The sequence below is a fragment of the Rhinolophus hipposideros genome, assembly GCF_964194185.1.
Source record: "Rhinolophus hipposideros genome assembly, chromosome: 9".
Classification (NCBI taxonomy): Eukaryota; Metazoa; Chordata; class Mammalia; order Chiroptera; family Rhinolophidae; genus Rhinolophus; species Rhinolophus hipposideros.
This window is the reverse complement of record NC_138055.1, coordinates 76,175,125-76,201,308: the sequence shown is the minus strand read 5'-3', so window position 1 is coordinate 76,201,308 and position 26,184 is coordinate 76,175,125. Positions and strand designations below refer to the sequence as shown.

Sequence of the window (26,184 nt, the reverse complement as noted above, 5' to 3'; positions counted from 1 at the left end):
CACTGATACTTCATGGCATGGGAGAGGAATAATAGGTTTGTGTATTGGACTGGAAATGTAAGTTTGGTTTTAATAACTTATCCTATTTCCAACCACTCTGGCCTGATGGACATAATTCTTTTAATTCCTCTTGTTTAACAATAAAATAAACAAGCAAAAAAAATGAAAAAGCCAAACAAACAAACAACTCCCAAATTACATTTACTCATCTACTTGCTTTCTCTCATCAGCACATCCTTTAACACGCCTTATATTGTTCTGAACCTTCCTCCCCCAGTGGTTTGCAACCTGGACGTCTTGTTCCTTTTCTTTTTCTAACCGATTTTATTTGACCTATTTGTTTTTAATGAGCTCAAATAATATTATGAGAAAATCAGTGGGGCATTATTATTTCCTTTATTAACTAATAAAGGTAATCATTTAAGACTGATTTCACATGATGATACTTATCTACATTAGCCTTTTGTGTTTGTGTGTTTTTAATTTCACTTCTCAGGACAGTAGTGGTTAACAATTGAGGTTTTGATGTTAGTTGAATCTGTATTCAAGTTCCAGCTCTACTGCTTGCTAGCTCTTTGACCCTGAGGAAATGACTTGCCTTTTCCTGAGCCTCTCTTTATTAGATCATTACATTGGGAAATATAATAGTATTATCCATAAATGTTTTGTGAAGAATAATTGAGATAGTGTTGCGATGGCCTTAGCATAATAATTATAGTAAGTGCTTAGTAAACATTAGCTATTATTAATATTCTTAGCAGTAATAAAATAAACATATTAAGGAACTTTTACTATGATTATTATTAAAGACAAACCTGAGAAAAGAAAGCCATCAGAAATGATAAGTAAAATTCTTTCTGGATTTTTACAGCTTTGTTTTTGGCAAAGGATAATACATTGTTATTTTAGGTAAAACTTAGCTCCTGATTTGTGAAAATAATGCATGGGATTGTGTTCTTGATATTAAATACAAGACATGAAATTAAGACATGCAATAAAGATATGTACTAATTAAGATTAATTGGAAGGAAGACCAGTTTGATTAAAAATATTTTTTATAAAACCCGGAAATAAAACAAGTATGATAACGGTGTCTAGTCTTGTTAATTTATTCAAAATGAGAAGGATCTTCATTTTGGTGACTAAATAAAAAACATTTATAGAAGTCATATCAGTAGTGTTATGACTAGTACATATGCAAAGATCAGAGTAATAAAAACTAGTACTCTTTAGTTAGCATTTACTATTATCTCATTTAATCTTTCTTAAATCCTATGAGTTAGAAATGTTTTTTTCAAATACTGCATTTTGCTGTGCATAATGCGTTGCCATGTATAATGTACACGAAAATTTTGGACCCAAACTTTCAGGGGAAAAAAATCTTTTGTTTTAACTTTTCAATTCAAATTTTTATTTGTTTATATTTAGGTACTTGTTTTTTGTATTATAAAGGAATTTTAGCATTTATTTTTAAATATATTATGGTACAGGAAATTTTATGTGACAAATAATTACAAAACACAAGAACAGATACAAGGTACAAGACATTTCATGTACCAGTTAACAAATTTACTATATTTACGCATCATAGAAGACCCAGAACTCTTCATCATTGCAAGTTCGTAGTAAGTTCAACAAAACCGATTATTGTATTCAAGGGTATTATTTTCCATATGGATATCGTTAATGATTTCTAGAGTTACACTTTTAACTCATAAGCATAAATAAAAGAATTAAAAACATTTATATAGATATGGAATTAGTACTACCCATGTATAATGCACATCCTTATTTTTCCCTCACAAATTTGGGCAAAAAAGTGCACATTTATACATGGCAAAATACGGTACTCATTTTACAGGGATAGTTAGTACCCGTCTATTTGGTTTAAGTAATATAGCAACTGGGGAGTAAATGGATAATTGTTACAATAAATAATACTCTTTAGCTTTGAAATAAATTAATCTGTGTAACTTTTCTCTTTCAAGAAATACATTTCATTCCTTTAACTATATTTTATTCTTTATTTCAATTTATAATTAACTAATCAAAATACCAGAGTGATCCAAGTTCAACTTAATATTTCAGTTAATAACTTTAATATTTCAGAATATTTCAGTTAATAACTCATTTGAATCATGTTGAGAGCCTATTTTTTTCCTCAGTGTTAGAAAATATATTACTATAATTGGCTTACCTTTCTGTCTTCAACAATATATTCTTAATTATTAGTTTGGGCCTCCTATGATGTTAGTACTTTCCAGATTCTCACATTCAAAGGCTTTTTGAATTTAAGATTTTTAATTTTAATTAGTTATACGATCTTTAAATAAAAGCAGTTCAAAATTAAGACTACTGTCTCTTGCTTTACTTACAATTCCCTTTTGTTCTGTTATCTTGATTTTTAACAGTATTTTGATTTGAGAATTAGCATGTTTTTCCCTGAATAAACCTAAAGGGAGAATGTCTCTGGACAGCAAACTATCCACATTGACAGGAAAGGTCAACTGAAATAAAGGTAATGGAAGTCTGGTTTCAATATAATTTAGAGTGTTTTTCACAAATAAGAGAAAAGTGGAAGGCAAATAATTTTTGTATGGTTTCAAATGAAAACAATGAGTAATTATGTACTGACCTTGGACTCATCTAATCCAAGCTTCTTTAGTGACTTTCTGACATAATCCAAAAAAGAAGATGATTTGGAATAAATTTTACCAACATGCCGATCACTGCAAAACAAAATTGAATCATGAAATATTTTTAAATGCCTTCTGTGTATATGACGTAAGATCCAGAGGTGATAAAAATGTATTAATAGTAGTATTTTTGTGACCATTTTAAACTTACATATGATAAAGTATTTGAGATTTGCTTTTGAGAAGTCCTTCAACATACTGCAGTGGAGGACAATATTATGAATACAATACTATGAGAAAGAAGTTGTAAATTTACAGCATTAAAAAGCCTCATTTTTAACGTGTACTATAGGTCTTTCTAAAGCTTCCACTGTGCTCCAAAGCACATTTTAACTGTACTAGCTCAGCATGACAGCACACATGTCATTGCAACACCTGCTGATAGTGGTGATAATTCAACAGCTCTGCAAAGGAAACTTCTTCCATGGCAGCCACTGATTAAGCACCACAATGCTGAGCTGGGTCTGATTTGATTTCATTTATGCCCTGCAGATTTTCATTATAATTTAAACAAAATATCACGAGATGGCTTTAAATTTAAATAATGCAATGCTAGACTATCACATCTCACAATTTTGGATGCAATGCAATGAGTGTAAAAATCAAAGGAATGAAAACTTTACCACCTCCCAATATCAAAAAACAATGAATAAAAGCGCATTCACTCTTGGCAGTATAAATACTAATCCCTATGATTAATTAAACATGAAGATCTATCAATTCTTCAACTGAAATATACCTTAAATATCTAACTTCAGTTCTGTTTCTAGATGGTCACCTCAATTCCACTTCTTACCTTGTGTCTGGATTATTACAACTACTTCCTAATTAAGACTGAAGTCTGTCCCCTTCATTCCTGTCTATATTGTCATGCTATTTTCTTAAAGGGCAATTTTTATTTACCAACTCCATGCTGAAAAAAACTCCTTTGAAATAATAGTCATTTGAATAGGTATAGGATCCAGGAAGCAGAAATTGCATTTTTTATAAGTTTTTGTATACTTATCAGATCCTATACATACTTATGTATCTTATGTATAACAGACATCATGTAATAGATATGTATCTCTTACATATCACAGAACATTGAACTAATTAAGTGTGTGACAAAATATATCATTTAATGTTAGTTTCTTGCTCCTCATCTTAAAAAGGCTCTTAAGGTGTTTCGCAGAAACAAAAACGTCTAGTTAGACTGTAACAGGAAAATGCATTAATACCATAAGTAGATCTACTTATTAGTCAAGCAGACAGGGTACAGACAAGTTTAACTATACAAACAAACAAGTGTAATTTAAAACATACAGAGAACCACTGAACAAATATATAAGGAAAATGCAATGTAAACAAAACAAATAATGACAGCTAATATTTATTTCATGTTTACTATGTGCCAGAGACTCTTAAGTCCTTTGCTGCATTTACTCATTTAATCCATATAGCGCCACGTGGTAGGTCAAATTATTCTCATTTTAAAGATGGTGAATCTAAAGCACAGAGAGGTGAAGTAAACTGCCCAAAGTTTGAACCCAGGAAGTCTGGCTTCAGAATCTGGGATATTAACTGCTATTCAACGTTACGCAATACAGTACTTCAACAGGATTCATACTCAATATTATTAAATTGTACAGGAAGGATGCCCACCTGTGTGCTATAGGCAAACAGAAGTGGGCAGGCTCCATGACATCTTACAAGAGTGTGTCTGTGTATATTCTTACAGAAAAGCTCTGCGGGCCCTCCTGCTCTGCTCTATGAAAAGGAGCTTAGTGCATTAGTGTACTAGTGATGGTACATACTAAGAGTTACAAAATCACATGAGGGATGGACATCAGGTAGGATGTCTTTTATTTGCAAATCATGTACTGCTAGATTTACTGCTTAAACTTCTCAGCAGTTAGGGCCAGTCAGAAGTATTTGGCTTACTTCTAAGTGGCACTCAAGAAATGGTGGTTATTTGCTGTTATTGTGCTTGGGGTAAAATCATCCCCAGTTTATAAGAAATCTTTTACAGTGTATAAAGGAAGATAGGTGAACAAATGTTATAACCAATGGTACATGAATGGTGAGCAGAAGAGAGCACAGAGTTGGGTGTGATTTAAGTACTTCACAGAGGAGGATTTCAAAACGTCTGTTTCCAACAACAGTAGTAAGAAAATAAGTGAATACATAGTAACATACTAAAATTAGGCCAACACGTACAATTCAGAATTATGTTACAACAATTTGTTTTTATTTAACAATTTGTTTTTAAACTGTACTCCTTAAGGATTCCAAAGAGGTACTTTAAAAGTTTACAGTCTTCCATAAAAAATGGAAGTATAATTGTATAAGAAATAAGTCCTTTTCAAAAATCTGTTGAATTTATTTGATTCGTTTGTCGGACTGTATTTGAAAATAGAGTGCTATTGCTAAAGAAGTCTAAAAAACTTGGTTTATTACTTTCATAGTACTGGAGAAGTAGGAAGTACCAATGGTTCCATTTTGATTAAAAAAATATTATATATATATATGTATATATATTTTAAAAAAGACAGAATGCCAATTTAAATATTATCAAAGCAACATGTGATTAAGTACAGTGAGTCAGACTTTTAGAACTTTTGGAGGTAAAAAGTTACTTTTGTAGGACACGGCACCAATCTCTAAAGTCTGGGTATCTTCAAATTATCTTTCTTAAAAATAATACCTGCAAAGAGAATTTATGATGCAGAACACAATCTGTTCTTTTAGTTACAAGGAGACTATTTCATTCATCAGCCTTTAGTAGGGTCTATACCCTAAGGATAAATACTGCAAGTCTATTAATTAAGAAACAAAATAAAAAAGAGGCAGCCCAAGAAAAATGTCAAAACTTATAATATGGAAAACAAAAGGGCAGAATAGGATTAATAACACATGGCATATGGGGCAATTCCATTTTTAATTTTTGTAAGTGCCAATCCCATTTCTCTCATGATATAACACTACAGATTTAAAGTCTGCCTTTGATAATTATATATTACAACATTACAGATTCACTGTAGTCTTCCATTTTGCTGGTATGTGAAGATAAATAAAGCCCACTGTCCATTAATTAATATGACTAACATAGCTACTGTAATTGCTTTCTGTCATAAAATGCCTAAGGTAAGAGATATGGATACCATCTCTGCTTCTTTTTATGTATCTTGAACTTCCCTTACTTGCTGAATCTTTACTCGTATATGAAAATGCTGAAGTTTCTCTGTCTGAAAAAAGCAAGCAAGCAAAACAAAACCTCCCTCTGATCCCATATCCTAGAACTGTCTACTATATGATAGATGTCACGTGACCAAAGGATAGAGAGTTGAATCCTATACAAATTCAATACACACTTGGGTATGTCATTAAAAATATTGTAAAATATTTTATGTATTTTATACTATAGACAGGCAAACAATATGTACTTGACCATTTTACATATTTTAATTACTGTACTGGGTTATATACTGAAAATCATGTATACAGTACTTTTAGGAAATGTAAGGAATTTCCAAGGGTAAATTTTACTATGTATGATTCCTCTCTATGTTGCCATTGCATATTATTAATTTTCTATATTAGTTATCTTACTCGTTAGACAATGAGTCCCTTAGTTATTTGGCCCAGAAAGCATGGGCACCGTGCCAAACAGTGGGTGGCTATTGCTGTGATAGGACTGCTGGACTTACTTCCAAACATTGCTTACTATTCTGAGTAAGAGCAATAGTACTATTCTTCTGGTTTTCCAGTAATGTCCAATAGTTACCTTTTTTTAACATGTATAAGTCTGTCCTCTACTATGAATGAGCTCCCTGATGGCAGAGTCCATAGACTAACAGATTATCTGCCAGTCCTCACAGTATCCAAGAGCATAGAGGGTAGTGTGCTTCACACATAGCAGATTGTCCAATGAACATGAGACAATGGGTAAGAGAATGGCTCAGGCCACAATCCAAAGTTTTGCCTTTTTGGCAATAAGAACTCTTATAATCAACAGTACTTTCCGAAATGGTGTTGTACTAGAAAAAAAAACACAAAACACTTGGACTGGAAGTCAAAAGACCTAAATGCTACCTTCTATAAACAAATCACTTCTCAGAGTCCCAATTTCCTCACTGAGAAAATGGAGGTAACATCTATTTCACAGGGCAAAGATGTAAATGAGGTAATGCACGTGGAAGATAATAGTAAACTGTACAGTTCCACGGAAATTTTAGGTGAGGTAGTATTTATTTTGGTAATATCACTGTGTTGGTATTTTATTTTTTAATTAAATATCTTGAGTTGTTAAAAGTTTTGCTTTTACTTACAGCTTGTACAGGAGGTTTCACTTACTGCTTGTACAGATATGCAGTGGCCACTTATCATGGAATGTAGTAGGTTAACTATAGCTGGAAGTGATTTTAAAGACATCAGTTTCCAGATCCTCTGCTTTCTCATACTCACACTTTCCTAAAACTCATCTAGCTGAGAAGGTGCCTGGAAGTCCAGATTCTGTTTTACACATCCCATTTCACAAACAGCCTGTCTTCAGCTTTAGCTTGACAAAGAAAATGCATCCCTCTCACGCATGGTACTGTCTGGCATTGCTATGAGGTAGGGTGCGGGAGGTCCTCTGAAGCATCAGAGACAAAACGATTTCTTTACTAAAAGCACTATAAAGGCCACCCCCATCCATCTCAATAGGAGATACATTCCATTCCAGCTTTACTCTTCATGGTTAATAATTTAAGATAAAAACTTCTAATGGATGTTGTCTACATGTATAAGCATTTACGCCACAATAACTCAATTCAGAATAACTTTTTTTTTTTAACATTTAGAGCCTAACTGGTATAGGAAAGTATGTCATCAAATGGATGTGATATAAAAAAGTAAAAGGAGAGCAAAGACCAGTCACCAAAGGGAACGGATATTGCACTGCATTCTCATTATGGATTTAAAGCATGACTGGACTTACTACATCTAACAGAAAATATTAAATTTTAGCAAATATTCATATTTCAGAAGAATCTTTCATAGTATTTGGTAGTTGACTTTTAATATATGTGGCATTAAAGAAAATATTCACAAGAACTTAATTTTGTTGTCATTTCATTTGGAGTTGTTAGAAAAATAATCACATAAATCATAAACGGGGTTATAAGAGGAGTTAGAATAATTACTTTCAAGATTTTTCTGTATTTTTGAGAGTGTGCCCCATAAAACATTTAGTGCTACAAATATAAATTAAATCTGTGTACAGTTTTGGGAGAAGAAAGGTTGTATGAACAAATAAACATTGACTTCAACAAAGTTAAATAGATTTAATAATAATAGCAATCACTCACTATGTTCTAGGGATTGTTTTAAGCACTTTTAGATATTAATTTATTTTTCATAACATCCCTTTGAAGTAGACACTATTATTCACTCCAGTTTACACATGGAAAAACTGAGGCAAAAAAGATGTTAAGTAATGTGCCCAAGATCATAGTGTTATTACCCAGTGAGGACTGGAATTTAAAACCAGGCAGCAGAGATCCCGTGCTATGCTCTTAACAGTTAGTTTGCGGTCTCTCACCAAACTAATGGGAGTCTTTAAAATATGAACGGGCGCCGGGAATCTTAAAGAGGGTAATATTACATAAAGCATTTACTTGATTCTAAGAAATTCTAATCTCTCAAAGTGTTTTTACAGAATTATTTCTCTTCAGGACAACAATCTGGAGAACACTGTTATTATTGAATAATCAAAATCTGATCCATGTTCTTCAAAAGCATTTCTAAAATACTCTGGAGCCAAATTCCTGGTTCTATCATTTGTAGTGAACAAAACAAACAGAACATCATTTGAGTTGCGAGACAAACAATGAAACAAATAAGTAAAATATGTAGTGTAATAAGTAGTAAAAAGAGTTGATGAGAAGCTGATGATAGGAGAGAAAGCCGATATGAAATGTGAGAGAGGAGTGATGGTGGATGATGGAAATCATAGACATGATAATTCTAAGCAAAGAACCGAAGAAAGAGTGTGAGCTAGCCACGTGGATATCTGGCAAGGCACATTCCAGGCAGAGGCTATGTCACGTGCAAAGGCCCCGAGGTAGAAGTGTTTCTGGCATTTTTAAGAAAACCAGTAGAAAGGGAAACATAAAGGGAAAAATAGTAGAAACGAAATCAGAGAGATAATGAGGAGCCACGTCATGTAAGTTTTTGTAGGTCACAGTAAAAATATTAGCTTTACTTCCACATGAATGTGAAACCATGGGAAGATTGTGAGCAAAATCTCACAAATATTAACAGGATGATTATGGCTAATGTATAGAGAACAGACTATAGGGGGCAAATTAGAAGCAAGGAGGCAAATTGGGAGGTTATTAAAATAATTTACATGAGAGATAATGGTGACTTGAACTAGGTTGGTGGCCTTGAGGTTGGTGAGAAGTGGTAGAATTGTAGATATATTTTGATGGGAGAGACTATAAAATTACTGAAGGACTGGATCTAGGCAGTGTGAGAAAGAGAGGAGTCAAGAATACTTCCAGGATTTCTGGCCTGAGCAACTGGAAGGATAAGACTGTAATTTACTGGAACATAAATTTAGAATTCATCAACATATAGATGGTACTCAAAGCCATGAAACATGATGAGAACACGGAGGTAGTAGGTATTGATAGAAAAAAGCACTCCGACAATTAGAGGTTTGAAAGAGAAAAGGAATCAGCAAAATAAACTAAAAAAAAAAAAGAGAGAGAAAGAGAAAAAGGAGAGTATCTTGTTATCTTGTGAGAGGCTTTCCCTAGAATATGAGAAAAAAGGTTTGTAATAAAGAGTGGTAAATTGTGTGAAATAGTAATGGCAGGCTAAGTAAGATAAGGATTGAGAAATGACCATGGGATTCAGTAACATAGGTCATTAGTGCCCCTGAAAAGGGTGGTTTGATGGTGTGATGGAAGTAAAATTTGATTGGTAATTCAAGAGAAAATGGGAAAGAAATTGGCAGCACTTTCAAAGAGTTTTCTGGTAAAGGAAAGAACAGATATGGCATAGTAGTTGGAGGGGAAATGGGGTCCAAAGAGCACTTCAGATTCTGTGCTCTTAACCACTCTGATATATCATTGAATACTGACCATTAGGAGCTGACTAGGTAAGTGACAGACGAATAGACAACTAACTAAACTTAATAAGTTTAGTAAGAGCAGTGAATTACAGATTAAATACTATGGGAGAAGAGGAGAAGGTGAGAAAGAGAAAAGAAATTTATCAGAGATGTCTTCTAAACTGGTTTTAAAGAATGCCTAGGATTTCACCTGCCAGAGGTCATGGAAGGAAAGGGTGGCAGAAATGGGGAGGAGAGTATTCCAGGCAGATAAATGTGCTCCAAGGAAGCATACACGGTGCAAAATTAATTGCATGGGAAACGATGAATAATCCAGTGTACCTGGACAGTGCCCGGGCCGCTGCTTGGGGTGCAGAGGAAGAAGAACCGGATGATGAATTAGGCTGGAAAGGATATTAGTGACAGATTAGAAATGACCTCGAATGGCATCATAAGGATGCTGTAGGTTTTGAGTATAAAGAAGAGGAACTATCAAACATTTTGAAGTTAGAAAAGTGACATGACTGTTTCTGAAAGATAAATGATGGGACTCGAAGAACAGATTAAAAGGGGCCCTTTGTCAGAATAAAGCATGGTCAGAATGCTAAAAAGGAATTACTATTCTTTCTTTTAATAAAAGTGAATACACTAGATCTGATTAAAATTCTACTCACGTGAATCCTATACCACCCACATTCTTTTCTAAAAATACAATTGTAAGAACATGGTTTGCTTGTAGCATTTTCCAAGAAAGCAACACCAATGTAGGAAATTTTAGGAAATGGTGAAGCAGATGTATACTAAGTTAATTAAAACAATCACACACAGGAAAGAAAGCACCAAAATTCAGTTTTTCCATTATCAAAAAATATTTATGAAACTATTTTATTTTATGTCCTTTATATGATAGTAGATAGTGAAAGATTTAAAAGATCAAAACATAAAATTTTGCTGAAAATGGAGATAACTTAAGAGAGTTCCCAAAATTTTCAAACTAATGTATTTTTCAATCTAAAGGATAAACTTGCTAATTTCAATTTGGCCACATGTAATGGATTAAATAATTAGCTTTAATTTTGTGAGCCAGTTTTCATGGTCTGGTTTTCACTTTTCTATTTGATTATGGCAAAATAAAACTAAGTAATTCATAATTATTTATTTCCTCTATAGATGTTTACAGTAACTATTATGAAAGAGAATAATAAAGTGAGTAAAGTGTACACACCCATATTTTCCCTGCCCTCTTTCCAAGTGTTTTAAGAACGTTTCACCTGTGAAATTCCTTCTTTGGCATATTATTCCCCTTACAAAGTTCCCAGATAGGAGCTAATAAGGAAATAAAGAATTTTCTATAAATTACTGAGTTTTAACATAAATATAGGATGCTAACTCACAATTATAATTAATAAAGTTAAAATGCTATATATTTTTAAGTCGATGAAAAATGTTTACTTCTAACCTTAGGCTATATAAACAATTACACATAAAGAAACTTTCAGAATAATGTTTCAGGTATTCTAAAACAGTATATCCCTTGAAGACAAATTATTTAACAAGGAAAACTAAACAAAATGTGAAAGAATTAAGTGATCACATTTTCTGTCTTTAATACTCTTGCTGACTAGAGATTCCAATTCCGTTAACCTTGATTTATAATGTTAATATAAGGAGCCATGCAACTCAGCTCACATTAAACATATCCCCTCAAAATTTTAAATTAAAAAGAAGCATGAGATAGTGAAAACACTTACGGACTCTGAATCTAGTCTAGCCCTGGTTCTTTCAGGCTGTATGAGACTGTGAATAAGCTTTTGACTAGTTTTATCCTGTTTTCTTATTATGCTAATGAAGTGACCATAACAGATAGTAGCAGTAGTATAATATGTAACTCAATAGTGTACACCCGGATAAGAGATTAAAATTTTATTGCTGTTGAACACAAACAAATACATATTTATAAAATATGTATAAGGCATAAAGACTGTCTATAAAATGAACCAAACTTGAGAAATAGAACATTACCAGTATATTGAAATCCCTATAGACCCTTCGTCTTCCCTATCTCATCACTCTACTCATTTCCCCCACAGGGAACTACAACACTCACACTTGCTTGTATTTTCCATTCTTATGTTTTTCTTGGTTACTTACCATACATTTATATTCAACATAATGATACAATTGTGCTTGTTACTCAATTATATAAATGGAACCATCTGGTAGGACTTTTCCTGTGACTTTTATATTCAAACTATTCATCCTCATCGATGCATGTAGTTCTATTCACCCATTTTCACTGTGGCATGGTATCCCACTATAACTTATCCATTTTCCTATCCAAGAATTTTTTGTTTCTAGATTTTCGATTTTATAAACATTGCTGTCATTGATCATTCTTGTACGTCTCGAAGAGCACATGTATCTGAGTTTCTCTAAGATATAAATACTTTCTCTAGGATATAATACTTAGGTGTGGGCTGCTGAGACAAATTATATAGCCATTTTCAACTTTATTAGATTATGCTAATTTGTTTCCCAATGGGATGATATTTTTCCCTCCCACTGGCAATGTGGACAGTTCTAGTTGTTCTGTGTGTTTGCTACTATTTGATATCGTCAAACTTGTTTGCTCATCTAAAGGTTATAAAAATCATATCCCATTATGGTTTCATTTTATGTTCCCCTGATTACTTATCAAGGTTGAGCATCTTAGCCTTTGTTCATTGGCTATTTGAGAGTCTTCTTTGTAAAGGGGCCTTTCAAGTTTTTTCACTATTTTTCTTTTAGGTTAATTTTTCTCACAGATTTGTAGGCAGTCTTTACATATTCGGGAAAGTCATCTTTTGTCAGTTTTAGATCTTGCAATTAGTTTGTGCCTGTGGTCACTTCCCCCTCCTTTTTTGGCATCTTCAGAAAACAGAAGTTCTTAATGTTAATGTGGTTGAATTCTTAATCTTTTCTTTTAAGATTTGCAGGTTTGTATTTAGTTTAATAAACCCTTCCTCTATCTCAAGGTTATAAAGATATTCTTCAATACTGTCTTCTAAAAGTACTATAGTATTGCCTTCATAGTTAAGTTTTCAATCCATTAATACTATGAATTGATTTTTGTGTTTGTTGTAAAGTAGGAATCAGACATATTTTTTGCATGTGGTGGGCAGCATGATGTTCTATCAAAGATGTCCACACATTGTAAGCCTCAGAACCTTTGAATATATTATGTTACATGGAAAAGAGGAATTAAGGTTGGAAATGAAACTAAATTTTCTAGTTTGCTGATCTTAAAATAAAGAGAGCATCCTGGATTATCCAGATTGGCCCAATGTAATCTCGAGGATCCTTTAAAGTGGGAGAGGGAGGCAGAAGAGGAGGTCTAGATTCAGAGAAAGGTTTGAACATGCTACACTGCTGGCTTTGAAGATGGAGAAAGGAGCCAACAGCCAAAAGATGTAGGCTGCTTCTAGAAGTTGTCAAAGGCAAGAAAATGGATTATCCCTTAGAACCTCCAGAAAACATGCAGCCCTGCTGACACCCGATTTTAGCTCAGTGAAACCCATTTTGGACTTCTGACCTCCAGAATGTTAGATGATAGATTTGTGTTATTTTAAGCTACTATGTTTGTAGGAATTTGTTATAGCAGCAGAGGATACCAACATATTGCATGGTTATATAATTAACTACTGTCCTAGCACTATTTAACGACTATAGTGCTCTGCGGGCAGCTAGAGGAAGCAGTGCTCCAACGTACTTTAATCACAGCGTGAGATGACTCCATGTGGGGCTTTAGTCCATTTTAGGACTGTTTTATTTCTAGTTCACTCTCACTCGTACAGTGTGAACCTCCAGGGACCTTACTTCAAGTATGAGTGGTTTACCGGGCCTACAGACTCCTCATACGAAGCAGGCCATGAACTCATCTTTTGTCTCACTGAACTGTCATTCTCTTGAAAGCAGTGTTCATCCTCTCGGTCCACTCTGTGGACTTGCAGGGAGCTGTTTATTCACAATGCCTCTGGGGAAAATGCAGCTCTAAAAGTTGGGCTCCTTTCTCCTGGTTTCCACCTTCTCCTAGATATTTGCCCTGTAATTTTTAACTTCCCTGACAGGTCTCTGATGATCTCAAACCAATTAAAAACAAATTTAAATACACACACATGTGCACACAATACATCTCCAGTGTTCTTAGCTTTTCTCGGAATAAGGGTTGGTCCTAATTATCTAGTCTGCTGTTACTGGAGATGGGTTTCTATCATTTCAGTTGTTTTGCACATGCCATCCTAACTAGAATCTAATAGGCTGTCTGTCACACAAAAAACAACTGCTAGGTTAAAAAATATAATGTGGAAGTCTTGGCAACTAATTGGAAAGTGTGGTTTGATAACGGGAGAATAGAATCACATACGATTTCAAGATTTCTAAAGCTGAGAATGGCCATGCCATTCTCAGAAACGACAAAAAAAAGTCAAGAGGGGAAAAACGAGGAACGGAATTGGTTGGAAGCTGACTTTGGTTTTCAGATGTAGCTGAATCTGATGTATTTATGAGGCACTTAAGTGAAGCTATTCAGATGAAATGACAGATGTGGATTTGAACTTCTACAAAGATGCGGGAGCCAGATACATAATTCCAGTTTTTTGTGGTGAGGGTAATTGCTAAGTGAAAGAGAAATATAAAGAGACACGAGCTGAGTATAAAACAGAGAATGCCTCAATACACTTAGGGGATGAATAAGAAGAAAATAGGTAAGTGTTCAGAGTAGGAACACTTAGCATTAGAGGAATGCAGTGGAATGAAAGATACTGAAGAAGAGTTTGGAGAAAATAACAATTATCAACATGGCCAAACGTGGGTGAAAGGTCAATGAAAGCAGTCTTAAGACAAATACCATCATCCACCTTCTGAGAAGTAAACGAAGGCAGGAGTATGGAGGATTGGAAAGATTTGAATTTTTAAGTGAGAAAAAAAGTTTAGAAAAGAATGTAGATGATTTTAAGTAGTCATTAAGAGAACAATAAACAAAATTATGAACAGATTTGAGTCTTAAAAAGAAGGCAGGTAGTCAATATATGAGTGGACACGATTTGCATAATTTTGTGACTTTTTCCAACAAGGTTAGTAGCATCTTGAGGTGAGCTAAAGAGAAGGAGCTAGCTAGTTTTTAAGAAAACCGGAGACATTCACTTATAGACATTTTGAAGATTAGTAAATATGCGCAAAAGAGAATGGAGATCGAGATACAAAGTTAGAAGTTATCTACATAGAAATGACAATTGAAACCAACAGTTATTTGGATATTTGTATGCGTATGTCATAAATTCAGTAAAAAAACTGACTTTCTCTTATAAAGAAATACTAGCTAATCTAAAATAGCTTCTATCTCAGTTAATATGTGTAGATTAGTTTTTGAAAACCTGAAAGTTACTCTAATTTAAAAAATAATCCTATTACCACCAGATGGCTGTCAAAATCCTAAAATTGTAATTAGAAAGAAGACATTCATAAAACTTGCCAAGACTGCTGCAAATATTTGCCTGAGTACAGCAGTTACCGAACCAGTGTTATGGAGACATTCTCCTGCCCCTTGCCTCTTTGTATAAGCAAGACATTATCAAAACAAAACATATGTAGGGCTACTATTCAACCAGTAGAGACCCGAATGGCCAAAACGGTTGTTGATCATCAATATCTGTTCTAATTAGTTAAGTGGTTATGCTGTACTGGTTGTGAAACATTTTAAATATAACTCCTGCTCATATGATAATACTATAAGCACTGAATTACTTATATGTAACATTTCAATACTTCTAAAATTCTAAAGTGTATTTTACATATATTACTTTTTCCTTACAACAACCTGTCAGGACAAAAAGGAATCATTAGAGCCCCCACTTTAATAATGATTAACCTAAGATACAGTTGCTGCATACTTCTTTGTTATTAACCGATACGCTCAAATTCAAAGCTTCTTCTACCAATGAAGTGAGTGACCCTGAACAAATTCACCTGAAGTCTAAGTCACTTCCACTTACAATACTGCATAGTTGTTCTTATTTAAATAAAATCCTCATACCATTTGGTGATGCCATAACAATCTTTAATAATATCCTGAAGGACGGCACGATAGAAGAGTGATTCAGTAGGCAGCTGAAAAAAATGTAGACATATATAAGCACAAGAAAAAAAATAAATAACAGAAATCAAATCAGTACTGCAAAGTTGGGACCATAGGTGAATATTAGGAAACTGACTTTGTTGTGAAACATAAAAGACAATTTTATAATTTTTCCATTTTTAGTGTTAATTTTAACTTAGGCTAATTCTTAGTGAGGCTAATTCTCACTAAGAAAGTAATTCTGCAAGAGAAGAAACTAGAAAAGAAATAGTGAATTAGGAAGAAAAGGTATGATCAAAGAAAAATGAGGTAACATTCCAATGGAGTACTTATCAGTTAAAAATGTGGAAAGACTTTCATGACCAGCCAAGTCAGCTCTGTGTAAGTGAGCAAGCAGTCAAGTAGGATATGTGCGCAAGAAAAGAGAACGTAGGTTTGTCCCAATGGTGGTGGAATAGAGATAATATTATCTAGGATTCACACCAAGAAAGAGTAGGTAAGTAAGAACACACTAAAAATATGTCTGAGGCTTAAAAGAGCATAGCATTGGCTACTGAAGAATTGAAAAGAAGAGCGTTAGAATGAACATAGGATCAGAGACTGAAGTCTTGGCAACGCTTCATTTCCTGGGGAAAAAGAGGTGGAATGTGTCCACGAAGGTGCAAAGGTTTCCCAAAGGAAAGATTCAAGGAATGGCTGAAGACAAGGTCTCTAATGAAGCACGGTAGTTTCACAGAAGCAGAAGGTAAAAAATTACTATACAGTTGACCCTTCAGCAACACTGGGGTTAGGCGTACCGACCCTCACATAGTTGAAAATCCATGTATAACTTCCGAGTCCCCCAAAACTTAAGTTATCCCTTGGCATTCCAAGGGAGATTGGTTCCAGGGCCCCCCACAGATACCAAAATCTGCGGATGCTCAAGTATGGCATAGATCAATGCATACAGTTGGGCACCCACAACTGCAGACAGAAAACAGTACAGGTATTTATTGAAACAATATGCGTAAAAGTGGACCTGTGCAGTTCACACTTGTGTTGTTCAGGGTCTACTGCATATAGAGAGAGAGCACTTTACTGTAGTAATGGAAAAGGCACTCTTAAACCACAAAACTACACAAGTCACCAAATTTCATCCACATCCTGAAAGATCTCTTAATATTGAGAATACAGGAAAATCAAACACAAAATAATAGTAGCAACGGCATGCAAAGTTATTATTGGGGGGAAAGAGAGAGAAAGAAAAATGAGCATGGATGGAGAGCAGTGAACAACACTGAATGCTTTTGAGAAGTCAAATAAGGTGAAAGGTAAAAACTGCCCAACAATTGGTAAAGTTTTAAAGATAAAGATTTAAAGATTCCGTGGAATGTGTATATCCACTGAGTTATCTTTTTGGAACTCCTATTCTCCTTCAGAGCCCCAAATTGTTATTTATATCTGTTTTCAACTAGAATATGTTTGGATTCAGATGAAGTTCAGCCCAAAATAAATTTTGCCGGTATACTCAGACAAAAAACCTACTACACTGTCACTGGCTTCCAGCTAACATCAAGTTACTACATAGTGGGCTCCAGATGCTGAGACTACAAAACACATCAAGTTGGGAGTTGAGGGTCATTCTTTATTTCCTGGGTCTCTCCCTGATGGCTCTGCTTTCTTACATTATTGGAGAATGTCTGTCTTGTGGGATCTTGATAGGGCACTTTCAAAGAACATAAAGGTATATCCTTTCTGGATGGTGGAAATAGTGGGGAGGGTGATTCTAGTAGGAAATGGTGTTAGGAATACCACAGCCCCCAACTCAACTCCTAAAATAACTCACTGAAAGCAGACACACACAGTTGAGAGCCCATGCTCAAACTTACAAGCTTCAAAAGGCATGCTGTTTATATAAAAATCTCTTTCCAAACACAACAACTTGACTTGAGATAAAAACCTCTGATTTCTAAGCTTTCCTGAAACATGTCATATTCCAAATATTCATATTTCAAAACATTTCATTCAAAATTTCCCATCTCCGGATACATTTTCCATTTGATAGTTTTTCACTTTGAGTAATTTATTTCTGCAGTACCAAAAATCTCTATCATCTGTCCCTCACTTCCCCCCAAATTCCTCCAGTTCTCTTACAAAAATACTGAAATTCCTTTTCATATGTTAATACCTGCTCTTACTTTGTTCTATTGAAATTCAAGTCATTTTGGGAAATATATTATTGCATGTAGTGAAATATTAGCATTACTAGTTCTTACCTTTTTATTTGATTAGATATAATAGATGGAAACTTTAATTTTATGTGATTTTTATATAAAACTCCTAAAATAGTTAAAGGTCTCATTTCCCATGCTTTTGAAAAAAATATAAAATTGTATCAAGTAATTTAGAAATAAATGTATACTTATATTACAGATACACCACAAAAAATGCATTTTAACAAGAGAACATAAAGATAACAATATAACAATAGAACAGGTAGAGAAAAACAAACAGGACAGAATGAATCACCACTCCCAAGTTACACTGAGTAAGAGCTTTACAGCTATTACTTAAGAGAAAGGAAAGAGAGTAATGAGTGCCTTCAAATGTGCATTCCTGAGATAACTAGGAATACCTATCTATCCTGGTAAATACGGATGGGGGGGGGTGAGAGGGAAGGGACTCAACATTTCCTGAGCAGCCTGGGCCGGACATTTCCAGGAATAAACTGAATATAGCTCAGAGTTTACTTTCTTTCCTTCATAAGTGATAAATCAACACTTTCATGCATGTTAAAATGGGAGGGAGTGGAAAGAGTACATATACCCTTCAAGCATATGTATTAGACATGCATTTTACATGTCTCGTGGAAAGGGCACTAAACTGAAAGTCAGGACTCTGCAATTAATTAAAGGAGCTGGAAGGCACGATTCAACTCGTGCTGTGCATCATGTTCTCATGGAAGTGTGGTGTAGTACCCAATTCATCAGACTGACTGCAAACGTGAACAAGCACTGGGGAAATTGAGAAACACCACACACGTGCATTGGGGCATTATTATGATAAAGGCTCTTTCCTCCCGGCTCCTAAGGAACTACTAAGTTGACAGGCAGTATAGGAGTGAAGGCATCCAGAGTCAGAGATTCAAGTGTCGGTGTTCACCACTTAACAGTTCCCTTATGTGCATCATAGAATAATAATAGCACCTCGTGGTGCTATGCCTGTAGTTGCTTTATGTATGTAATACGCTTCAATTGGTGAAGAAAACTTTGGTAACCTCTGTGTTAGCTTTAGCTGTTATTTAGCTGTTATTTTTACAGTCATAATTATTAATAGCCTACAACAGCAACAACAGTTGACACTTACTGAAAACTTACTATGTGCTAGGCATTGTTTTAAGCATTTTACATTTTCCTTCATTTAATTCTCAAAACAACTCTATGAGGAAGGTATTATTGTTATTCCTATTGTAATTGTTATTATTGCTATTATAGAGGTAAAAAATTAAGCTACAGAGGAATTATGACATGTGTGCAAGGTCACTAAACCAGTCTGACGAAGACAAAATGTAAACCAGCAGTTTGAGACGAAAGCCCATGCACTTAAACAATAAGCTTTAATGCTTTTAAAAATCAGTTCTTTTGTTTTTTTTTCCCCCAATCAATTTTTAGGTAGTGACACTTAAAAACAAAGTTCTTAATATCATGCCATGCTCAGAGTAAACACTCAGGAAAAGGATACTTGTTGCTATTATTATTTCAAAATTATTTTTAAAATTTTAAATTGACATATTAATGATACTTCAAGAGAAGCAAAAGAAAAGTTTATAAAATTTAAGTCCAACAGAAAAACTTTGTGAAAAGCTTAAAAACAACTCTTAAAAAAAACTTAAAAAATTCCTAGTATGATTCATGAATCTTAAGGTGAAGGATAAGGCAATTAAATGGATTATTGTGAGGATGCATTTAATTTTTGTTTCTATGCGCAAACCCATTGGCTGTTGCAACTAATGACTAATCAGTCAATAAAGAAAAAAGTTAAAAATAACCAACTGAAATATGTGTTTTGGATTACAGTTAAAAAACAAATTGAACTATACCTTGGTTATCTTTGAACTAAGCCTATTAAAAGCCTTATTGTCAGCAACAGCACTCTTTAGAAATATTTATAGACTGTTCAATATAATGTGAAGAAATGAGACAGTACAAAAGTGTAATAAGGAAGTTTTCCTAAAAAGTTCAATTTACTTTTCCTGAAAGTTCACTTCTGTTTTAAAGTAAACTTACAGAGAAGAGTATAAATTTCAATATGAAGAGGTGACAAGAAGAGGTGACATTTCTTAAAATCCATCAGGTAATAAGTTCATCAACAGGTCAAGTACTAAAACTACTTGAGAGAAAACTATCCTGTTCATCAGCTGGAATAGAGTAAACAGTCTTACTTACCCCTCCGCCAACTGCAACCCGCTCCAATGCCTTTAAGGAGAAAAAAGTAAGATAAAGGCTGCTGGTATATTTAGTCTTATCATATAAGACTTATAAACACTCTGTATAAGGGCTTGTAAAAGTGACATTTAAAAAGATTAATTAAGTGATAACATGTAAGTTTACACACTTAAAAGTGTTAATATCATTAAGGAACGTTAACTGGCATAATTTAGGGCTGATTTATAATGTATGTGTATCATATACAAAAACGCACACCCTAACTGTATACACTCCCTGCATTTTAGAAGGTCTTAGAAAACAGGAAAGAAATGAAATGACATATTCTTGGCTCACTTTTGGTGCAGCTAAAACAATGAAATAAATCCAAAGCTGTTATTGTGCACACACAGACATATTTATATACCACTTTTAACCTAGTTTCTTCCAATTTTTATAGATATGTATTATCTCTTATTAAACAAAAACGAACAGATTATAGGACAAAACTTAGTTAGAAAAGAATGTACAATTTTGATCTGCATGGTCTGCAAATTCAATATGATCAGGTGTCAGGTAGAAGAAACAGTAATACACATCTTCACAATTTTATATGTAGCGGGTGTTACATTTGTATTTACTTCAGAGCCAAAACACTTCTATAAAAATATTTCCTAATATTTCTAATAAATACTCTTAATCCAATATATATAAAATATATTTGACAGATTTGCCATAATTTAAATATGGATTAGAGCCTTCTGAAACTTTCATTTTTTTAGAGACATTCTATGCTCACATAGTTTTATAATTAGAGTAAAATACGTTCACTGACATTTTATTTTAAAATTTTTAATTAGAAAATATTTCAAACAAAGAAAAGTAGCGAAAACAACAGATCTGCATGTTCTTCATACTTAAATTTTAAAATACGCACATTTGCTTCAGATCTTGGTTATCATAAATAATACTTCTTTAGATATAGTTGAATCGACTTTTAAAACTGAAAGATAGTTTACAAAATACCTTGTGTAAGTGCAATTTGTGCAGATGCACAAGGTCAGGGATGAGGTAACGTAACTTGCCCCAAGTTGCATAGCTAGTCACCAGTTGAGCAGAAACATAAAACTTGCTCTTTGAACTCTGATTTACTTCTCAGGCTTCACACCGTGGAGATTCAGAAGGAAGAATAGTTCATTGTAGGAAAATTTGCTTCACAAAAGTTACTTTAGAAAATATGTAATTTTCCCATTGACTCGATACCTTCACTGAACATTTAGAGCCAGAGTGTTATGAACGTGGAAGATAGTTATCATATAATTTTCATATTAAAGAGCAACAGGTCCAGAACAAGTTTACTATCGCAGAAAACAATGAGTTTCCATTTGTAGTACTTGTGCTAATTTCAGATTCGATTTATGTTATGGTTTTTGATAAAAGGCTGAACTGAATAAAGAAACAAAAAATTTTAATAAAGAATTATTTTGCATCAATAAAAATATCATATAACACACAGGGCTACTTTGGTATGTGTTGCTGATGAGTTTATTTTCGAAACACAAGTGACAAACTTTGATTACAGAACAAAAGATAATCAGGTAGGTGATAAGTTTCTTACAAACATTAATATTTTTCTTGCCCAATAAAAAAAGGTAATGAAGAAAATTTACCAAGTGAATATTTCATACTAACCTAAAATATTTTGCAGTTTTATCAGGCGTACAATATGCTGACAAGATTGTCTTAATCTAATTAAACTTTTATTTGTGGTCAGTACCCTTAACAATTTATCTGAAAGCATCACCAGAAAGGTTATCTTTTCTTTTTTAAACTCGTTAAGCTTTGCATACTTATGGAACAGATCAGTTAGGAAGCAAGAGGCAATAAAACAAGATGCACCAAAAGAAATGTTCCTTTTACTTTTTAAAACATTTCTGTTAAATTTATTGGGGTGACATTGGTCAGTAAAATTATATAGGTTTCAAGTGCACATTTCCATAGTACATCATCTATATATCTCATTGTGTGCTCACCACTGTTTAAGATTACTCCAGCATCAAGGTCAAGGTGGGCAGGGACTGGAATGCAGCTAAGGAGACGGGCGTTCCATGGGAAGCTGACAGTGATCGGGGAAAGTTCTTAGTGCAGCATGGTCTACAAATTCCATAGTTTGGAATTCCCTTTTTAAAAATGATCCTTTTTGGTCCTTTAATGTTTGTTTTATAGCAAACATTCTTGTATTGTGGACACAGTATATTCTTTTATCTCTCTTTAGGATATTGATAGTTATTTTATTTTGGATAGTCTCCATTTCCTCCAAGTTGCTATTTTGCTGTTTATCTGATCTCTATTCTTTCATGTTAGACTTTCTCAGACATCTAGTGATTCTTGGCTGTCTGCTGATAATTAAAATGCAGGTATTACAAACCTGAGCAGAAGCATTATGCTTCTGAATAAGGACAATTAACTATGGGATTCATGATAAAGTTGAAGATCTGTCCTGTTTCATTATGAAATCCCTGAGACCAGTATCTTTAGGTCTTACCTCATAGGCTAGTCAGACTCCCTATAAAGGACTAGTTCAATTTTTTGCCTCAGGGTATCAGTCTGGCTGCCAGTATTCTGGGAACCAAGTCGTTCCAAGAATGACTTGCCATTATAACAAGACCTTGAACAAGTATCATTTACAGATATACTGAAAGAAAGACAAATTCACAGAAAAGTATTTTAAAAGGACTTACAAAAAGAAATTATTATTTGAGCATAAATAGATTTTTAAGATAATTCTAAGATACATGACCTAGAAACCTGGTACACTATTTTTTATATAGCTATGCTACTGACATCGAAATAATGGCCCTATAATATTAATTTACGTTGCGGTGGACATTAAATACATTATTTATTCAATCATATTTTAAATTTCTGATCATAAAAAAATACCTACATTGTTTAACTTGCATCTGTTCCTTTGTAAACCAATATAGTACCAAGGACAGAGAAAGCCATAGGATAAAGTGTTCTAGGCCTAGAGAAATCAGTCACAATAAAGTTTTATTTAACTAGTCAGTTACTTCATATTCCAAGTAGCTTAATAATATTTTCCCCATTCTATAAAAAATTAGGAGACTAAATGACCCGCTACAAGTAAACACAAACACGCCACAGCTGTGGACAAATCAGTAGACTAATTCTGTGTTTAAGATTTGGTAGTTGGTACGTTTTATATGATAATTTAAGTAATTATACGTAAAAAAATCAGTACTACTATAATATAGAATTATAGTATAACTATAAATTATTACCATACTGCATGTAGAGTGGATAATGTTGGAAGGGCAAGTCATTTTTTTCTCATAATTTGTACTGCAGAAAAGCATTAATGACGATGCTCTGCAAAATTTGGCATTTACTGCATGGCACTAGCCAAAAATAATACATTCTGCAACATCTGGATAAAGCCCTTAGTCCAGAAAAAAATATAATCATACCAAACATGCTGACATTCTGGCATTGCGACCACAACACCATCTCTCTTCCTTTAAATAGTGGCACATTGGAAATCCCCACTTTTCTTGAGTACATTCTGCAGACAGGGAAAATATGGATTATTTAAATAAAATTCTTCCTGTTTCAGTTAAAGTAAATAATCTATTGAGAAAGCAAATCAGTCACTGAGAGAGTCAAACAGTAGTTCAACATGGAAGTGGTAATGTTTAACAGTTCATTCCAGTCTGTTAATTGAAAGCATATTAATGTTATGAGAAGCGTATTTTCTCAACAACAGCTGTTTTGTGTTTAAGCTCCAACAATTTGAAACCAACCAATATGCCAAAATTATTTCTCTAAGATTTAGCAAAAGCAATTTAAAATGGTAATACTTTTCATGTTCAGTGTAACTATAGCAGATAAGTAGAGATACTGGACGTTTAATGCTGACCTGACTTTCTACACAAATGATTTATCAAACATGACATTTGGCAGTTTATCATAGAATAATATTAATTCATTTCTAACAATGTTGAAGCATCATTTTTTTTCCTAGCTACTATGTTCACTTTTCAAAAAAAGAACAGCTGTATAGGCTCTTATTTTTTTCATCACATTAAGAAGCTGCAATATTTTCAACTGTGATTCAATTAGGCTCAATTGCACTTATAGTTCAAGTAACAATAACAAAAATCAACACTCACTGCTTAATCACACATATCTGTTACCCAACTGACATATGGAGCGAACATATGCAACTTGCTGATATTGAAACCCTTATATAAAACAATTAATTGTAGAGTTTTTTGAAAAGATTAACAAACCTATTTCTATTTTAAATTAAAGCCTGGAAAAGAGCTTAAATTTTATCAAAACAGTGACAATTAAAAGAAAATTGTGATAAATCAAAAATTTCTATTTAGTTAAAAGTAAAACAGAACTAAAAACTTGAAAACAAGAAAACTCTAAAAGAAAATACTGAGGTAAATTCTACTAAATAAACTTTTGTGCTATGCATGATCAGATGACTTTTCATTAAAATAGAGAAAGTTTAAGTTTCATGCAGATCTTAAGCATGTGAAAATGGTTTCTTTCAGGTATTACGATTTATAATAGTCCCTACTGATAATCAGATGGATAACATGGACCTTCTGAAAATAATAATAATAATGATAATGATAATAATAATAATAATACTGCACTTAATATTGTTAGCACTTTTGTAAGTGCTTTATATATATCAACTAGTCTCCACAGCAATTCTATGAAGTAGTCATACTATTATTCTGTTTCAGATAGATAAACTTAAGTAATTGCTTAAACTGCAAATCTAGCACATGGCACAGCTGGAATTTAAACCCAGGCAGTCTGACTTCAGAGATCATGCTCTTAACTCTCAAGCTAGATAAACAATTTCACTTACAGTTGCACAGGACTCATGGAGCCCTCAAAGCCTAGCCAGGGCCTAGAGACCTTGGACTACTTCCTCTATTTCCAAGATCACTTGAAACAGTGGCTTCAGTTTTTCTGAAGGTTTTGCGATTTAACTGAGACATGATTATTGTTAAATGAAAGGGCTACTGTAAGTAGTTTACTTTTTTTTTCTTACAACTAAAAAGAGGCATACCTAGATCTTATTGGTAAAGGGTAAGGGGCTATAGAGAGATGGGTTATGCTATTTCACTCAGAGTATTTAGGAAATGTGCTGACCAATAAAACAGCTAGTTCTTCTTTCTCGCCATCCAGTCTCTCCTTGTCCCTTGTAGTAAAATAGCACTCAATTTTTGGCTGGGTATTCACCTGTTCAGATTAAAGACCACAATTCTCAGACTCCTGTGCAGCCACTAGGATAGCTACAAGACGAAGTTTTGGTGAAATGGATGTGGGCAGAAACGATGTGTGCAAATTCTAGGTCATATGCTCAACGGGAGGGGGAGATGCTCTTCCCCCGACCCTTTCCATGCCCCTTCATCTCTCCTCTGTCTGGAATGTGGCCATGGTGACAAGCCAACTAGGACCACAGAAACAAGGGCAGCAGAGGGTGCAGCAACAAAATAGAAGGATGCGGGTTCTTGGAAGACTTACTGGTACAGAGCTCCCCCGTACCAGCTCTAATCGTTACTTCTGGATTGAAAGAGAAATATCCCTCTGCCACTGTTACTTTGAGTCTGGACCTACTTTGCATCTGAATCTTTATCTTAATTTACTGCTTCCCAAACTTTTTGTAGCTCAGCACTCTTAGAATATGGCAAAATGTGTACATCAAACTGGAATAAAAAGATGAAGATTGTGTTGAGGCACAATAAATATTCCTGAAATCCATACATATTCTCTACTTCCACCATCCTCAGGGGATGCAGGAAGCAGTATCTCAAGAACATCTATGACGTAGCCTTGGTTTAC

General features: G+C 33.9%; 1 protein-coding gene across 4 annotated transcripts in view; it reads right to left on the bottom strand.

Annotated features, from left to right (window-relative positions):
• Positions 1-26,184, bottom strand: part of METTL25 (methyltransferase like 25) — a 98,758-nt gene that overhangs the window by 16,420 nt on the left and 56,154 nt on the right. For all 4 annotated transcript variants that reach the window (XM_081060633.1, XM_081060635.1, XM_081060632.1 and 1 more), the window contains exons 6-9: positions 23,784-23,878; positions 20,314-20,343; positions 15,848-15,921; positions 2,636-2,729 (exon numbers count right to left, since the gene is read on the bottom strand). In XM_081060633.1, the coding sequence (XP_080916759.1) occupies positions 2,636-2,729; positions 15,848-15,921; positions 20,314-20,343; positions 23,784-23,878 (293 nt within the window). The remainder of the gene's footprint in view (positions 1-2,635; positions 2,730-15,847; positions 15,922-20,313; positions 20,344-23,783; positions 23,879-26,184) is intronic.